Genomic DNA, 16,827 nt, shown 5'->3' on the forward strand with positions numbered 1-16,827 from the left:
AATCCACCTGAAATCGCTCCTGCACGACCAGCTCCTGGTGTAAGAAGAAGAGGAAGACCCACTCAGTCCAATTATACCCGCCAAAATCTGGGAGTGGACTATAGGATAATTCAGGAGATGATCGAACAATCAATTACTCGCGTTATGTCATCACTGCAAATACAAGCACCACCCTTTCCAAGAGTGTTGCCAACCCCGATCCAGGTGTCGCCTAGTAGTTCGTCATTCCGAAATGGGAAAATTGCTGACACCATGCAAAAATGGAATCTTCATTTTGATGGGTCTACCGAAGGATTAGGGGTAGAAGAATTTCTGTATAGAGTCAAAACATTGACTGATGAAACTTTGGACAGCGACTTTATGGGTCTCTGTAAGCACTTACATGTGCTATTTTTAGGCAAAGCCCGTGACTGGTACTGGCGGTACCACAAGCAGGTAGACCACATAGTCTGGACTGAATTTTGTACTGCACTTCGCCATCAGTACAAAGATTATCGGTCCGATTTTATGAGCAAAGAACTGGTAAGAGCTAGAAAGCAAAACCCTGGGGAATCATTTGTGTCGTTCCATGACGCTGTAGCGTCACTGATCGATAAATTTGCAATTAAAATTGACGAGGAGGAGTTAATCGAAATTTTAAAAAATAATTTATTACCCGAAACCCGACATAAACTGCTATACCAGCCAATAAGTTCAGTTGGCCATCTACGTAGATTGGTCCAAATGAACGAGAATTTAGTTCATGAGCTCAGTTGTCGCACTGATGGTATGAATAAATCCAGAACTATTGGCCGTCGCCAAGTATATGGACTAGAAGAGTCTTTTAATGAACCGGAGGTAGAAAATTCAGAAGATACAAACTTTGACATCGCAGCAATTCGTAGATGTCATACCAACTTTAAATGTTGGAACTGCGAAGAGCAAGGGCATCTGTGGGAAAATTGCCTTGCTGACCGCCGTATATTTTGTTACGGATGCGGGGCACCCAACATTTATAAGCCCCAGTGCCAAAACTGTATCCGTAAAGCTTCGGAAAACCAACAGAAGGGTGCATCCAGCAGCAGTCGGATGCCCCCAAAAATCTAATTAATTCCCATACGAACTTTGTAACTGTGGACCGAAGCAAAAGCTTGGTCCCTACACCGACTTTAAAGTCACATTCCAACAATTTAGAAATAGCTAAAACTATTAAATTACGATTTTTACCGTATCATGAACGGTTAGCTAATTATTTGCATGTCCGAAATAAGATTTTTTATGAAGAAAAACCCCGTATTTCTCAGCGTACGCAGCGCTTGAAAAATTATTATTCAAAAATCAAGCAACATAGCAAGCTTTTAGTTTCGACCGTTTTTTGCAATCCCACCGATATGCGCAGCTATGCCGAAGTGTCGTTTTTAACCTTTACCGAGCTTGGTCTATTGGATACAGGCGCGAATATTAGCTGCATAGGTTCTACGCTTGCGCAACAAGATTTTACCGTAATGCCGGAATTTAAGCCTATTAAATCGCATGTCAGAACAGCAGATGGCCATAGTCAGAAAGTCATCGGAATGCTTGAAGTTAAAATGCAGTATAAATCGGCTACCAAGTCCTTGAAACTGTATGTGATTCCTTCTATAAACCAAAATCTAATTTTGGGTCATGATTTTTGGAGAGCCTTTGAGCTCGCACCAAGCATTATAAATTCTGTAGAACTAAAATCAATGGAAAAAGAGCAGGAAACAGAGTCGATTGCATACCCTTTAGATAGCCAGCAAACGCAACAGCTGCACGTAGTAAAGCAGTTGTTCCCCAACGCTGTTGATAGATTAGGCCGCACAACATTGATCCAACACCGTATAGATATAGGAGACGCACGTCCAGTGAAACAAAGATTCTATCCTGTAAGTCCGGCCGTAGAAAAGTTGTTATATGCAGAAATTGATCGCATGTTGCAGCTTGGAGTTATTGAGCCGTCGGTAAGCGCCTGGAGCTCGCCTATGCGACTCGTCCTTAAGCCCAACAAGGTTCGCCTTTGTCTGGATGCTCGAAGACTGAATGACGCCACAAAAAAAGATGCTTATCCTTTGCCGAGCATCGATGGCATTTTTTCGCGGCTACCTAAGGCGAATATAATTTCCAAACTAGATTTGAAAGACGCCTATTGGCAAATAGAACTTTCCGAGGATTCAAAGCCTCTCACTGCTTTTACGGTCCCCGGAAGACCGCTATATCAGTTTAAGGTCATGCCCTTTGGCCTTTGTAACGCGCCTTCTACCATGTGTCGGTTAATGGACGAGATAATTCCTTCTGACCTGCGCTATTGCGTGTTTGGATATTTAGATGATCTGTGTATTGTGTCCGAAGATTTCAGTTCACATCTGGCGGTATTGGTTCGCATCGCTGAGCAGTTTAGAAAAGCCAACTTGACTTTAAATATTTCGAAAAGTCAATTCTGTGTAACAAGTATCAATTATCTTGGTTACGTGATTGGTAGCGGAGGTATTTGCACAGATCCGGAAAAAGTAGCTTGTATTGTAAATTGGCCGCCGCCAAAAAACTTGAAGCAAGTTCGAGGATTTCTAGGAGTTTGCGGTTGGTATCGTCGGTTTATATGCAACTTTTCCGATCTCACTTGCCCCATAACGGACGTATTATCGACAAAGAAAAAGTTTGAGTGGACCCCTGAAGCACAGACCGCAATGGACAACTTAAAAACAGTGCTAACATCCTCGCCGGTTTTAAAAAATGCTGACTTTAAGAAGAAATTTTTCTTACATTGTGACGCTAGTGATTTTGGCATTGGCGCCGTTTTAGTACAGATGTCTGAAGATAATGAAGAACAACCGATAGCTTTCATGTCAAAAAAATTAAACCGTGCGCAGCGAAACTATAGTGTTACCGAGCGTGAATGCCTAGCAGTCATATTAGCCATCGAAAAGTTCCGATGTTATTTGGAACTCCAGGAATTTGAAGTGGTTACCGACCATTCTAGTTTGCTATGGCTTATGCGCCAGCAAAATATATCGGGTAGACTGGCACGATGGGTTTTTAGACTGCAACAATTTAAATTTTCCGTCTCCCATCGGAAAGGCAAAGACCACATTGTTCCCGACGCTTTGTCTCGGTTGCCTGAGAAGGAAATCGCTCAATTAGACATGGGTCCTGTAATAGATCTTGAGTCCGATACATTTATGGACGCCAGCTATGTACAAATTAAAGACAAATTTTCCCAAAATTTTACTCAGTTTCCGGACATAAAAATAGTTGATAAGTTTTTGTATGTACGCACCGAACATTCGAGGGGAGACTCGTCACAAGAAAGTCCTTCGTGGAAACTATGGGTGCCTGATCGACTTAAAGTCGATGTGCTCAAACAAGCCCATGACAGCATAACGTCGTCTCACGCCGGCATGCAAAAAAACCATTGAGAGAATCCGCAGACATTTGTTCTGGCCAGGATTAGTTAAAGATGTACGTGAATACATACGAAATTGCGAGATATGTAAAGAAACTAAGGCTCCAAATTATACCCTTCGGCCACCTATGGGTGCTCACATCCCAACTTGCAGACCATTTCAAAGGCTTTATATTGACCTGCTTGGGCCATACCCTAGAAGCAAAAGCGGTCATGTGGGATTGTTAATAGTCTTAGATCACTTTAGCAAGTATCATTGGTTGCAGCCCCTGAAGAAATTCACCTCAGCTGTGATACAAAAATTTCTTCTTGAACAAATTTTCCATTGTTTTGGTGTGCCACAAACTATAATAAGTGACAACGGCACCCAGTTCAAAGCTCGTGAGTTCAATGCCTTCTTAGCCGAACTTGGCATTAAACATCTGTATACAGCTCTATATTCACCGCAGAGCAATGCTGCAGAACGAGTTAACCGCTCAATACTCGCCGCCATTCGCTCGTATTTAAAACAGGATCAGACCCATTGGGATGAACATATTACAGGGATTTCATGCTCCTTAAGGTCTGCTCTGCACCAATCGATTGGGTGTTCTCCATACCGTGCCCTATTCGGGGTGGATATGATCACTCATGGTACCGATTACAAATTATTGAAGGAGTTGTCCTTATTGGAAGAACCGCAGGCCCCCCTGTTGCGGTCTGACCATTTGGCATTGCTAAGGACAGATATTCAGAAAAACATCAGGAAAGCCTATGAGCGCAATGCGGCTCAATATAATTTACGCAGCAAGCCTGTTTCTTTTCGTGAAGGACAGGAGGTGTTCTGTCGAAATTTTGCGCTTAGTAAATTCTCACACAATTTTAATGCTAAACTGGCTCCCCAGTTTATTAAATGCCGTGTCAAAAAGAAACTCGGAAATTGTTTTTATTCCCTTGAAAATCAGCAAGGAAAAGAAATTGGTACTTTTCATGCCAAGGACATTAGAGTCTAATTCCCGCTAATATACCCGTCTAACGGTAGGATATTATCGGGTGGTGTAATGGTCGCAGTTTTCCTATTTAAATTAAACCGCGTAAGCGATCCTAACAGCTTGCGTTTGTGTAACGACGCTATAGCGATCAGCTTTTGTCTGTCATGGTCAGCTGCGAATGAGTCAGCCGCTGCTATAAACCGCCTGCGTGCACGTTGGCAGCGCAGCTATCTTCCCTCTAATCCGGGAAAGAAAAAAGCTCTGAGACCCTATATAAGCCTGCAGGTCCCGGATATAACCCTTTTTTTTTTCAAAAGTTACTTTACCATCGAAGGTCTGGCTACGGCGGTGCGGACATAGCCCCACCAAAATATTAATCTAAAAGCAACAAGTTCGGGCATCAGTCGTTTAATTCGTTTAATTTAAATTCCAACTAAATTGAACCAAAAACAACAAAAAAATAAAAAGAAAAACCCTAAAAGTAACCGATTGGCGAAATAAATTTTTTTGTTCATTTGATGATAACCTTTCGCTCCGCCACCCGGCCACCAGCACCTCACCGGCATATATTTCTTTGTGCCAAGATCTGGTCACAGTTTTAACCAGTTCTTGCTTGCCTGCCGAAAGTAATTTTTGGAGGAATAAATCTTGCCGCCGCCGTCTCTGACAGAAAAACCCACTTATTTTGAGGCAGCCGCCACGTGTGCCAATTGGACGGCACTGTAATTTCTTGGGACGGCAATGACATTTCTGCCCCCATTAAATAGACGTCAGCCTCAACGGCGGATCAGCTGCCATACCCTTGCTCATGCCAGCAAGGGCAGGCGCCGTTTCCACAGTTTGGAATCCGGAAGAGGCAGTAGCCTTCTGGGCCCCATTGACGCGCCGCTGATCAGAAGCCCAGATGACATCGCCAATTAAGTTGGCCGGAGCGTGCAGATGCATGAAAATTGCTGTTAAATGTTTTTAGTAAAAAAATTGTTAACTAAATCTTGTGAGAGACTTCCAAAAGTTTGTGAAAAGTGCATTTATTAGGCCCTCAAAAAACCGCGTGCAAGTGCAGTGAAAAAGAAAAATTGACATCTATATACATAGCTTTATATATATAGAAAGGAATACTAGTATAAATCTATCCCCCTTCTTGTAGAGTCCAAAGTCATTTCAGAATTTTTTTTATATTTTTTTTCCCACTTATTTTCGGAGAGTATCTTCTTAGTACTCACAATTTAAAAACCCTCCTGTGCCATAATAATATAATCAAAACAATTTAAAGCCCCACAGAAGACAAAAGAAAACAAATGAAAAAAAAATTAAATAAAATTTGCTGCAAACTCTCCGCTGGAAGGCCTTTCATCGAGGAATACATGTAAGTTTTTAACCTTTTGTTTTGAGTATATTTTCTTATTTTGGCACAGATAAGCACAGCCAAACTGACATGCGCACCTGCTGAGTTTTTTTTACTTTCTGTTTCACATTACGCTTTAGCTCCGATCAATATGTTTATGACCGTGTCAGTCTGGTGAATGCTTATCATCTTTGATTCTACCTACACCCCGCTCAATTACTAGCTGAAACAGAAGCAACCTAAAAGAAAAGATTTTTAACAGAATCAAATATATGTACACAAAGATGTATCATCGTATTCACCGATCAGCTGGTTGCGCTGCGCTCCGATTTGCCCATGCGCTTTGAGCTTAACCTTCTGTTGCCCATATTTTTTTCGACCATACAATTAACCATCAACTACAATTGTATTGACTCTATTATAATAACTTTTTTTTTTTGCTTTTGCCGAATACACTTTAGTTCAATTTACGAATGTCATTTTTTTCTTACCTAGCTATATTCTATAATTATTAAAATGCACTTTAGCGAAATTTGGAGAGTTTCTTTTTGATCAATAAGAAAAAAAAATATTAACTGAATAGTTTATAAAATGAATTATTTTTGAAGAATCTTTGAGACATTGTAAAAATATTAACGGACTAGTTTTAGTTACTGAATTATTGTTGAATCATTAATGCCACTTGTAATAAGATGCAGATTATCTAACGGAAGGATTCAGTTTCATTGAATAATGCTTTTGTTTATAATAAATATTAATTACGGATTTTGATTATGAATTGCTAAGTTTTCTTTCCTGGTGACATGGTGATATAATGTAGTAGAAGAATGTTTTTTTTGGGATCTTCAAAACCTTAAACGCTGAAGATCATGGTTGGGAGGGTATCGAACGCGAGAGTCAGCTTACATCCAAGACTTCGCCTCTTCGGAATATATATGCCCTAATGAAAGCTATCACCATTGTATTGGCACTTTAAGTGCTCGTTAAGTTATGCCTGTTTGAGATTTTGTTTCTGCGGAGTATCGGTCTCCAATTTAGATTCTGTAGGGATCCTAAAATAAAATTGTGTATGCAGGTCGAGACATGGCAAAAAGAACCCCCCCACCCGAAAGAGCTAGGGAACAAGAGGATCCCGCCCTGCCATGCTAACTCAACCACGAGGGGCCTCGGTGACTACTTCCCGAATTATTTTGTGAAGATTGGCTGCCAACCGCCGTCACCGTTGCTACCCGATATGTATTGCTAGAGTAGCTTCACCACAGTACTTGCCACAAGGAAGCATCTCCAAGTCTAAAGTGTATATAATAAGCCGTCTGTCCATTTGTGTCAATCTCAGATATAGCATCTGAGCTAGAGATTAGAAATTTGAAATATATATTCTCCTTCCGTTTTCATAATAACGGTAAATATCGATGTTGAGCTTGCATCTTTATACACAGGACATGGTTGCGATGGCATCTTGGCGATAGGTTCTAAGTATCTCCTAGTCGGGCACTTCCGAGTAGAGCACTATTGTTTTATGTAAAAGATGTTAAATGTAAATAATAAGCCATTATGTATGTGTTTAGGTGTGAATATCGCAAATGATGCTTTATTATTAATACAAGCTTACAACCAGTTTAATTAATTTGTATGTATGTAAAGTCATAACACATTTTCCAACTTGAAGTAGGAGGTGCTCCCAGTAGATATTTAAATATCTGCAGTTTTAAGAATGTACCATCAAATGGGGCGAAAACAAATGGAATTTTTTATAAACTGTCGACGAAGATTTTTCCAATAATTATAAACCTGCATACATTATATATAAAGCCCATGCAAATGGAAACTTATTGAGAAACTCCCTTCAACGTCAACAGCATATATAAAATATAAAAGCTAGTGTAATTGTAAAGAGAAACCCTGTTGGTCCTTTTTTTGATATCCACGAATTTTGACAGCTCAAATATTTGCAGAAATTATAAAATAAACATACCACCCGACGGCTCAAACCAGCTAGAACCACCTGCTATATCTGCTTCTGATCTCTGACAGCGATGCTTTCCTGTTTGCCTGGAAGTGCGTGCGTTGCATATTAAATAAATATTTAAATAAAATATGTGGCAGAGGCAAAAGGCGCATAGAAGCTGCAGATTTCACTCTAGCTACGAGAGATAATTTGCATAAAAATTAATTTTGCATGTCATTTATTTGTTGCTTGTTGCTTTTATTTCACTCTGCCGAGTTTTCTTTACTGATTTTTCTTGACATTTTTGTTATTTCTACTCCCGACAGCAACTGCAAGCCGTGTCCCGTGGCTAAGCCAACGTTCCTTTGCGGCGCCGACAACAGGACCTACTCATCACTATGCAGATTGGATTATCACAATTGCATACATTCGACATCCATAAGGATCGCCTGCAAAGGATTTTGCCCCTGCAAGGGTAAGTTTTACACAAACACACACACACACACACACCCACACGGACACACTCACGGACACTTTTATTACTTGCCCGGAAAGTTGACAACGAGAAAACTAGAACCAGCACTAGAATCCAACCGCATAATCAACTTGAGGCTGGCAAATGGCCAGCATGTCCGGGCTGGAACCATTGAACAGCCGCCATCGAAATAAATTGCATGCATATTTCGAGTCAATCCCCATCTGCGCAGTCGTGTGTTGTTATTTGTATTGTTATTGTAAGCCAAAAGGCCATGCAGCAAAAAATTGCAATGGCAATTGTGTCAGGCGGATTTGAAGGCTTAGCAAATTGAAGTCAGGCTATCTTTCAATTAGCAAGGCAAAATTCTAACGGCATATCAATTGTTTAATATTTCATAATTCGTCGAACAAGAAGCGCCATTGTTCTAAAGCACAGGGTATATACGAGCAGGCACTTAGCGAATCAGCCAGCTGCAGCAACAGGAACAACAACAACAGCAAAATCGAGCACATTAATTTTAAATTTGCACAGATGACAGCGCATTGCAACTCTTGTTGTTTTGCTTCGGGGCTGTGCAGTATTAAAAAATATAAATAAAAAAAAAAAAACAGCATGCATAAAGTACAAATGAGACCTCAGTGGCCAGCGCCAGGTTAAAACAAGTAAGAGGTTCTAGACGGGAGCTCCCGACTAGGGGATACCCTGAACACTCTTCTTCCAACATCCAAGGTACATCATATATATATTCTATTTTAGAAGGTATATGTCAAGTTTGGTGACTCTAGCTCTTATTATTTACCAAAATTGCCCAAAAACAGGATATCGATATCGATTTTTATCGATTGCTTGGAAACGGAGTAAGCTATCGATTATCGGAAACAAACTCGATCTGCGCGGGAACTAGGAGCATCTACATCTAAAATTTCAAGTCTCGAGCTCTTATAGGTTCTGTCAAATTGATTTAGAGATCACACCATGAACAAAAAGCCAAGCATTATGAAAATCGGATGAGATTTGACCGAATTATGGGGCTGGGAAATTTTTCCTTATGTCTATATAGGATATTTAAGAGTTAAATTTTTACATGTATTTTGACCAAAAATACGGTTGCCAGTTTTTGATGCCAAATTGATTAAGAGGTCAAACCATGAACAAAAAGATAAACCTTATGAAAATCGGATGAGATTTGACCGAGTTATGGGATTGGGAAATTTTTACTTATGTCCATATAAGTATTTTGAGGGTACACTTTTTACATGAATTTTGACCAAAAATACTGTTGCCAGATTTTGATGCCAAATTGATTAAGAGGTCAAACCATTAACAAAAAGCCAAACCTCATGGAAATCGGATGAGATTTGACCGAGTTATGGGGTTGGGAAATTTTGACTTATGTCTAATTAGGATATTTAAGGGTATAATTTTTACATGTATTTTGACCAAAAATACGGTTGCCAGTTTTTGATGCCAAATTGACTTAGAGGTCAAGCCATGAACAAAAAGCCAAACCTTATGAAAATCGGATGATATTTGACCGAGTTATGGGGTTGGGAAATTTTTCCTTATGTCTATATAGGATATTTAAGGGTACAATTTGAACATGAATTTTGACCAAAAATACTGTTGCCAGTTTTTGATGCCAAATTGATTTAGAGGTCAAACCATGAACATGAAAAGCCAAACAATATGAAAATCGGATGAGATTTGACCCAGTTATGGGGTTGGGAAATTTTGCCTTATGTCTAATTAGGATATTTGAGGGTACAATTTTTACATGAATTTTGACCAAAAATACTGTTGCCAGATTTTGATGCCAAATTGATTTAGAGGTCAAACCATTAACAAAAAGCCAAACTTTATGAAAATCGGATGAGATTTGACCCAGTTATGGGGTCGGGAAATTTTGCCTTATGTCTAATTAGGATATTTGAGGGTACAATTTTTACATGAATTTTGACCAAAAATACTGTTGCCAGATTTTGATGCCAAATTGATTTAGAGGTCAAATCATTAACAAAAAGCCAAACATTATGAAAATCGGATGAGATTTGACCGAATTATGGGGCTGGGAAATTTTGACTTATGTCTAATTAGGATATTTGAGGGTACAATTTTTACATGAATTTTGACCAAAAATACTGTTGCCAGATTTTGATGCCAAATTGATTTAGAGGTCAAACCATGAACAAAAAGCCAAACATTATGAAAATCGGATGAGATTTGACCGAATTATGGGGCTGGGAAATTTTGCCTTATGTCTATATATGATATTTAAGAGTTAAATTTTTACATGTATTTTGACCAAAAATACGGTTGCCAGTTTTTGATGCCAAATTGATTAAGAGGTCAAACCATGAACAAAAAGATAAACCTTATGAAAATCGGATGAGATTTGACCCAGTTATGGGGTTGGGAAATTTTGCCTTATGTCCATATAAGTATTTTGAGGGTACAATTTTTACATGAATTTCGACCAAAAAAATTTGTTGCCAGTTTTTGATGCCAAATTGATTTAGAGGTCAAACCATGAAGAAAAAGCCAAACATTATGAAAATCGGATGAGATTTGACCGAGTTATGGGGTTGGGAAATTTTGACTTATGTCTAATTAGGATATTTGAGGGTACAATTTTTACATGAATTTTGACCAAAAATACTGTTGCCAGATTTTGCTGCCAAATTGATTTAGAGGTCAAATCATTAACAAAAAGCTAAACCTTATGAAAATCGGATGAGATTTGACCGAGTTATGGGGTTGGGAAATTTTGACTTATGTCTAATTAGGATATTTGAGGGTACAATTTGAACATGAATTTTGACCAAAAATACTGTTGCCAGATTTTGATGCCAAATTGATTTAGAGGTCAAATCATTAACAAAAAGCCAAACCTTATGAAAGTCGGATGAGATTTGACCGAGTTATGGGGTTGGGAAATTTTGCCTTATGTCCATATAAGTATTTTGAGGGTACAATTTTTAATGAATTTCGACCAAAAAAATTTGTTGCCAGTTTTTGATGCCAAATTGATTTAGAGGTCAAACCATGAAGAAAAAGCCAAACATTATGAAAATCGGATGAGATTTGACCGAGTTATGGGGTTGGGAAATTTTGACTTATGTCTAATTAGGATATTTGAGGGTACAATTTTTACATGAATTTTGACCAAAAATACTGTTGCCAGATTTTGCTGCCAAATTGATTTAGAGGTCAAATCATTAACAAAAAGCTAAACCTTATGAAAATCGGATGAGATTTGACCGAGTTATGGGGTTGGGAAATTTTGACTTATGTCTAATTAGGATATTTGAGGGTACAATTTGAACATGAATTTTGACCAAAAATACTGTTGCCAGATTTTGATGCCAAATTGATTTAGAGGTCAAATCATTAACAAAAAGCCAAACCTTATGAAAGTCGGATGAGATTTGACCGAGTTATGGGGTTGGGAAATTTTGCCTTATGTCCATATAAGTATTTTGAGGGTACAATTTTTAATGAATTTCGACCAAAAAAATTTGTTGCCAGTTTTTGATGCCAAATTGATTTAGAGGTCAAACCATGAAGAAAAAGCCAAACCTTATGAAAATCGGATGAGATTTGACCCAGTTATGGGGTTGAGAAATTTTGCCTTATGTCCATATAAGTATTTTGAGGGTACAATTTTTACATGAATTTCGACCAAAAAAATTTGTTGCCAGTTTTTGATGCCAAATTGATTTAGAGGTCAAACCATGAAGAAAAAGCCAAACCTTATGAAAATCGGATGAGATTTGACCGAGTTATGGGGTTGGGAAATTTTGACTTATGTCTAATTAGGATATTTGAGGGTACAATTTTTACATGAATTTTGACCAAAAATACTGTTGCCAGATTTTGATGCCAAATTGATTTAGAAGTCAAACCATGAACAAAAAGCCAAACCTTATGAAAATCGGATGAGATTTGACCCAGTTATGGGGTTGGGAAATTTTGACTTATGTCTAATTAGGATATTTGAGGGTACAATTTTTACATGAATTTTGACCAAAAATACTGTTGCCAGATTTTGCTGCCAAACTGATTTAGAGGTCAAATCATTAACAAAAAGCTAAACCTTATGAAAATCGGATGAGATTTGACCGAGTTATGGGGTTGGGAAATTTTGACTTATGTCTAATTAGGATATTTGAGGGTACAATTTGAACATGAATTTTGACCAAAAATACTGTTGCCAGATTTTGATGCCAAATTGATTTAGAGGTCAAATCATTAACAAAAAGCCAAACCTTATGAAAGTCGGATGAGATTTGACCGAGTTATGGGGTTGGGAAATTTTGCCTTATGTCCATATAAGTATTTTGAGGGTACAATTTTTAATGAATTTCGACCAAAAAAATTTGTTGCCAGTTTTTGATGCCAAATTGATTAAGAGGTCAAACCATGAAGAAAAAGCCAAACCTTATGAAAATCGGATGAGATTTGACCCAGTTATGGGGTTGGGAAATTTTGACTTATGTCTAATTAGGATATTTGAGGGTACAATTTTTACATGAATTTCGACCAAAAAAATTTGTTGCCAGTTTTTGATGCCAAATTGATTTAGAGGTCAAACCATGAAGAAAAAGCCAAACCTTATGAAAATCGGATGAGATTTGACCGAGTTATGGGGTTGGGAAATTTTGACTTATGTCTAATTAGGATATTTGAGGGTACAATTTTTACATGAATTTTGACCAAAAATACTGTTGCCAGATTTTGATGCCAAATTGATTTAGAAGTCAAACCATGAACAAAAAGCCAAACCTTATGAAAATCGGATGAGATTTGACCCAGTTATGGGGTTGGGAAATTTTGACTTATGTCTAATTAGGATATTTGAGGGTACAATTTTTACATGAATTGCGACCAAAAAAATTTGTTGCCAGTTTTTGATGCCAAATTGATTTAGAGGTCAAACCATGAAGAAAAAGCCAAACCTTATGAAAATCGGATGAGATTTGACCGAGTTATGGGGTTGGGAAATTTTGACTTATGTCTAATTAGGATATTTGAGGGTACAATTTTTACATGAATTTTGACCAAAAATACTGTTGCCAGATTTTGATGCCAAATTGATTTAGAAGTCAAACCATGAACAAAAAGCCAAACCTTATGAAAATCGGATGAGATTTGACCCAGTTATGGGGTTGGGAAATTTTGCCTTATGTCCATATAAGTATTTTGAGGGTACAATTTTTAATGAATTTCGACCAAAAAAATTTGTTGCCAGTTTTTGATGCCAAATTGATAAAGAGGTCAAACCATGAAGAAAAAGCCAAACCTTATGAAAATCGGATGAGATTTGACCGAATTATGGGGCTGGGAAATTTTGACTCATGTCTAGTTAGGATATTTGAGGGTACAACTTTTACATGAATTTTGACCAAAAATACTGTTGCCAGATTTTGATGCCAAATTGATTTAGAGGTCAAACCATGAAGAAAAAGCCAAACCTTAAGAAAATCGGATGAGATTTGACCGAATTATGGGGCTGGGATATTATGACTTATGTCTAATTAGGATATTTGAGGGTACAATTTTTACATGAATTTTGACCAAAAATACTGTTGCCAGATTTTGATGCCAAATTGATTTAGAGGTCAAATCATTAACAAAAAGCCAAACATTATGAAAATCGGATGAGATTTGACCGAATTATGGGGCTGGGAAATTTTGACTTATGTCTAATTAGGATATTTGAGGGTACAATTTTTACATGAATTTTGACCAAAAATACTGTTGCCAGATTTTGATGCCAAATTGATTTAGAGGTCAAACCATGAACAAAAAGCCAAACATTATGAAAATCGGATGAGATTTGACCGAATTATGGGGCTGGGAAATTTTGCCTTATGTCTATATATGATATTTAAGAGTTAAATTTTTACATGTATTTTGACCAAAAATACGGTTGCCAGTTTTTGATGCCAAATTGATTAAGAGGTCAAACCATGAACAAAAAGATAAACCTTATGAAAATCGGATGAGATTTGACCGAGTTATGGGGTTGGGAAATTTTGACTTATGTCTAATTAGGATATTTGAGGGTACAATTTGAACATGAATTTAGACCAAAAATACTGTTGCCAGATTTTGATGCCAAATTGATTTAGAGGTCAAATCATTAACAAAAAGCCAAACCTTATGAAAGTCGGATGAGATTTGACCGAGTTATGGGGTTGAGAAATTTTGCCTTATGTCCATATAAGTATTTTGAGGGTACAATTTTTACATGAATTTCGACCAAAAAAATTTGTTGCCAGTTTTTGATGCCAAATTGATTTAGAGGTCAAACCATGAAGAAAAACCCAAACCTTATGAAAATCGGATGATATTTGACCGAATTATGGGGCTGGGAAAATTTGACTCATGTCTAGTTAGGATATTTGAGGGTACAATTTTTACATGAATTTTGACCAAAAATACTGTTGCCAGATTTTGCTGCCAAATTGATTTAGAGGTCAAATCATTAACAAAAAGCCATACCTTATGAAAATCGGATGAGATTTGACCGAGTTATGGGGTTGGGAAATTTTGACTTATGTCTAATTAGGATATTTGAGGGTACAATTTGAACATGAATTTTGACCAAAAATACTGTTGCCAGTTTTTGATGCCAAATTGATTTAGAGGTCAAACCATGAACAAAAAGCCAAACCTTATGAAAATCGGATGATATTTGACCGAGTTATGGGGTTGGGAAATTTTGACTTATGTCTAATTAGGATATTTGAGGGTACAATTTTTACATGAATTTTGACCAAAAATTCTGTTGCCAGATTTTGATGCCAAATTGATTTAGAAGTCAAACCATTAACAAAAAGCCAAACCTTATGAAAATTGGATGAGATTTGACCCAGTTATGGGGTTGGGAAATTTTGCCTTATGTCCATATAAGTATTTTGAGGGTACAATTTTTACATGAATTTCGACCAAAAAAATTTGTTGCCAGTTTTTGATGCCAAATTGATTTAGAGGTCAAACCATGAAGAAAAAGCCAAACCTTATGAAAATCGGATGATATTTGACCGAATTATGGGGCTGGGAAAATTTGACTCATGTCTAGTTAGGATATTTGAGGGTACAATTTTTACATGAATTTTGACCAAAAATACTGTTGCCAGATTTTGATGCCAAATTGATTTAGAGGTCAAACCATGAACAAAAAACCAAACCTTATGAAAATCGGATGAGATTTCACCGAGATATGGGGCTGGGAAATTTTGACTTATGTCTAGTTAGGATATTTGAGGGTACAATTTTTACATGAATTTTGACCAAAAATACTGTTGCCAGATTTTGATGCCAAATTGATTTTTAAGTCAAACCATTAACAAAAAGCCAAACCTTATGAAAATCGGATGAGATTTGACCGAGTTATGGGGTTGGGAAATTTTGCCTTATGTCTATAGAAGTATTTTGAGGGTACAATTTTTACATGAATTTTGACCAAAAAAATTTGTTGCCAGTTTTTGATGCCAAATTGATTTAGAGGTCAAACCATGAACAGGAAGCCAAACCTTATGAAAATCGGATGAGATTTGAGCGAGATAGACGGGCGGACAGACAGACAGACAGACGGACATGGCTAGATCGACTCGGCTATTGGTGCTGATCAAGAATATATATACTTTATGGGGTCGGAGATGCTTCCTTCTGCCTGCTACATACATTTGGATTTTGCACAAATACAATATGCGCTTATACCCATTTTTAATGGGTTCAGGGTATAAAAACAGCATGCATAAAGTACAAATGAGACCTCAGTGGCCAGCGCCAGGTTAAAAAAAGTTTGCCCAGCCAAGCGAATTTATGGCGGCCATTTTGCCTCGTTTTGCAGAATCAGCCGAAGGCAAGAGACTGCAGCGACTCGGCGAACGTGGTGCCTACAACAAATACAACAAGAAAATCAGCCTGGACCAGCAACAGCAGCAACAACAGCAGCAGCAACAACAGCAGCAACAGCAACAGCAGCAGCAGCAGCAGCAGGCTTACAAGGACAGCAACAACAACAACATCATGATGAGCAGCGGCAATGTTATGGGCAGCAACAATAACGACTTCAATACCATAATGAATGTAAGTAGAGTCCAAGCTGGCAGACAGGCAACCCACAATTAAATATGCATTCCGTGCATGCAAACAACAGGATAAGGAGGACAACAATCGTCACTTTAATCACATCAATGCACAGTACACGTTCACGCCCGAAGAGATCAAATATGACAACAAGCACTACAAGTACCTCAAGTACACAGCTTACAAGAAGGTAAGGAAACGCCATATATTCAAACATGTATTTTTCACGTGATACGAACACACACTCGACACGAGGTCCTTGTAGAGGGTGTTATAATTCTGACATGAAGTGTCTCGAAAGTTGGCATATTTATATGAATCAAGCCAGAGAACATTGCTTAGCATACCCTTGTGCATATGAAAAGCACCTAACACACACCCATCGCTAGTCCAAGGCACTTAGTTTGATTCGTTAACTTATTTCAAACTCTTTAAGGATGGCAAGTACCAGGAGGATAAGCACAAGATGCGTAATTACAATGAGAACGAGGTCGTTGAAAAGCAGCCACAAAAATTCGTCAAAAATAATAATCCAAGTGGTAGGTTCGGCAGTAAAAGTAGAAACTTAATCTGAAATTAATTCACACA

General features: G+C 37.9%; 1 protein-coding gene and 1 long non-coding RNA gene across 3 annotated transcripts in view; one reads left to right on the plus strand and one right to left on the minus strand.

The window, feature by feature from the left end:
• Positions 1–16,827, plus strand: part of LOC115764818 (proteoglycan Cow) — a 65,281-nt gene that overhangs the window by 45,285 nt on the left and 3,169 nt on the right. For both annotated transcript variants that reach the window (XM_030708067.1, XM_030708068.1), the window contains exons 5-8: positions 7,991–8,139; positions 16,001–16,239; positions 16,310–16,429; positions 16,676–16,778. In XM_030708067.1, the coding sequence (XP_030563927.1) occupies positions 7,991–8,139; positions 16,001–16,239; positions 16,310–16,429; positions 16,676–16,778 (611 nt within the window). The remainder of the gene's footprint in view (positions 1–7,990; positions 8,140–16,000; positions 16,240–16,309; positions 16,430–16,675; positions 16,779–16,827) is intronic.
• LOC115764823 lies at positions 1,264–2,741 on the minus strand. Its single transcript, XR_004018048.1, has 3 exons — positions 1,743–2,741; positions 1,481–1,689; positions 1,264–1,418 (listed from the first exon to the last, which is right to left on the minus strand). It is a non-coding gene; the product is annotated as an uncharacterized LOC115764823 (long non-coding RNA).

This window comes from Drosophila novamexicana, unplaced genomic scaffold (genome assembly GCF_003285875.2).
Source record: "Drosophila novamexicana strain 15010-1031.04,08,12 unplaced genomic scaffold, DnovRS2.1 tig00000870-arrow-arrow-pilon, whole genome shotgun sequence".
NCBI lineage: Eukaryota > Metazoa > Arthropoda > Insecta > Diptera > Drosophilidae > Drosophila > Drosophila novamexicana.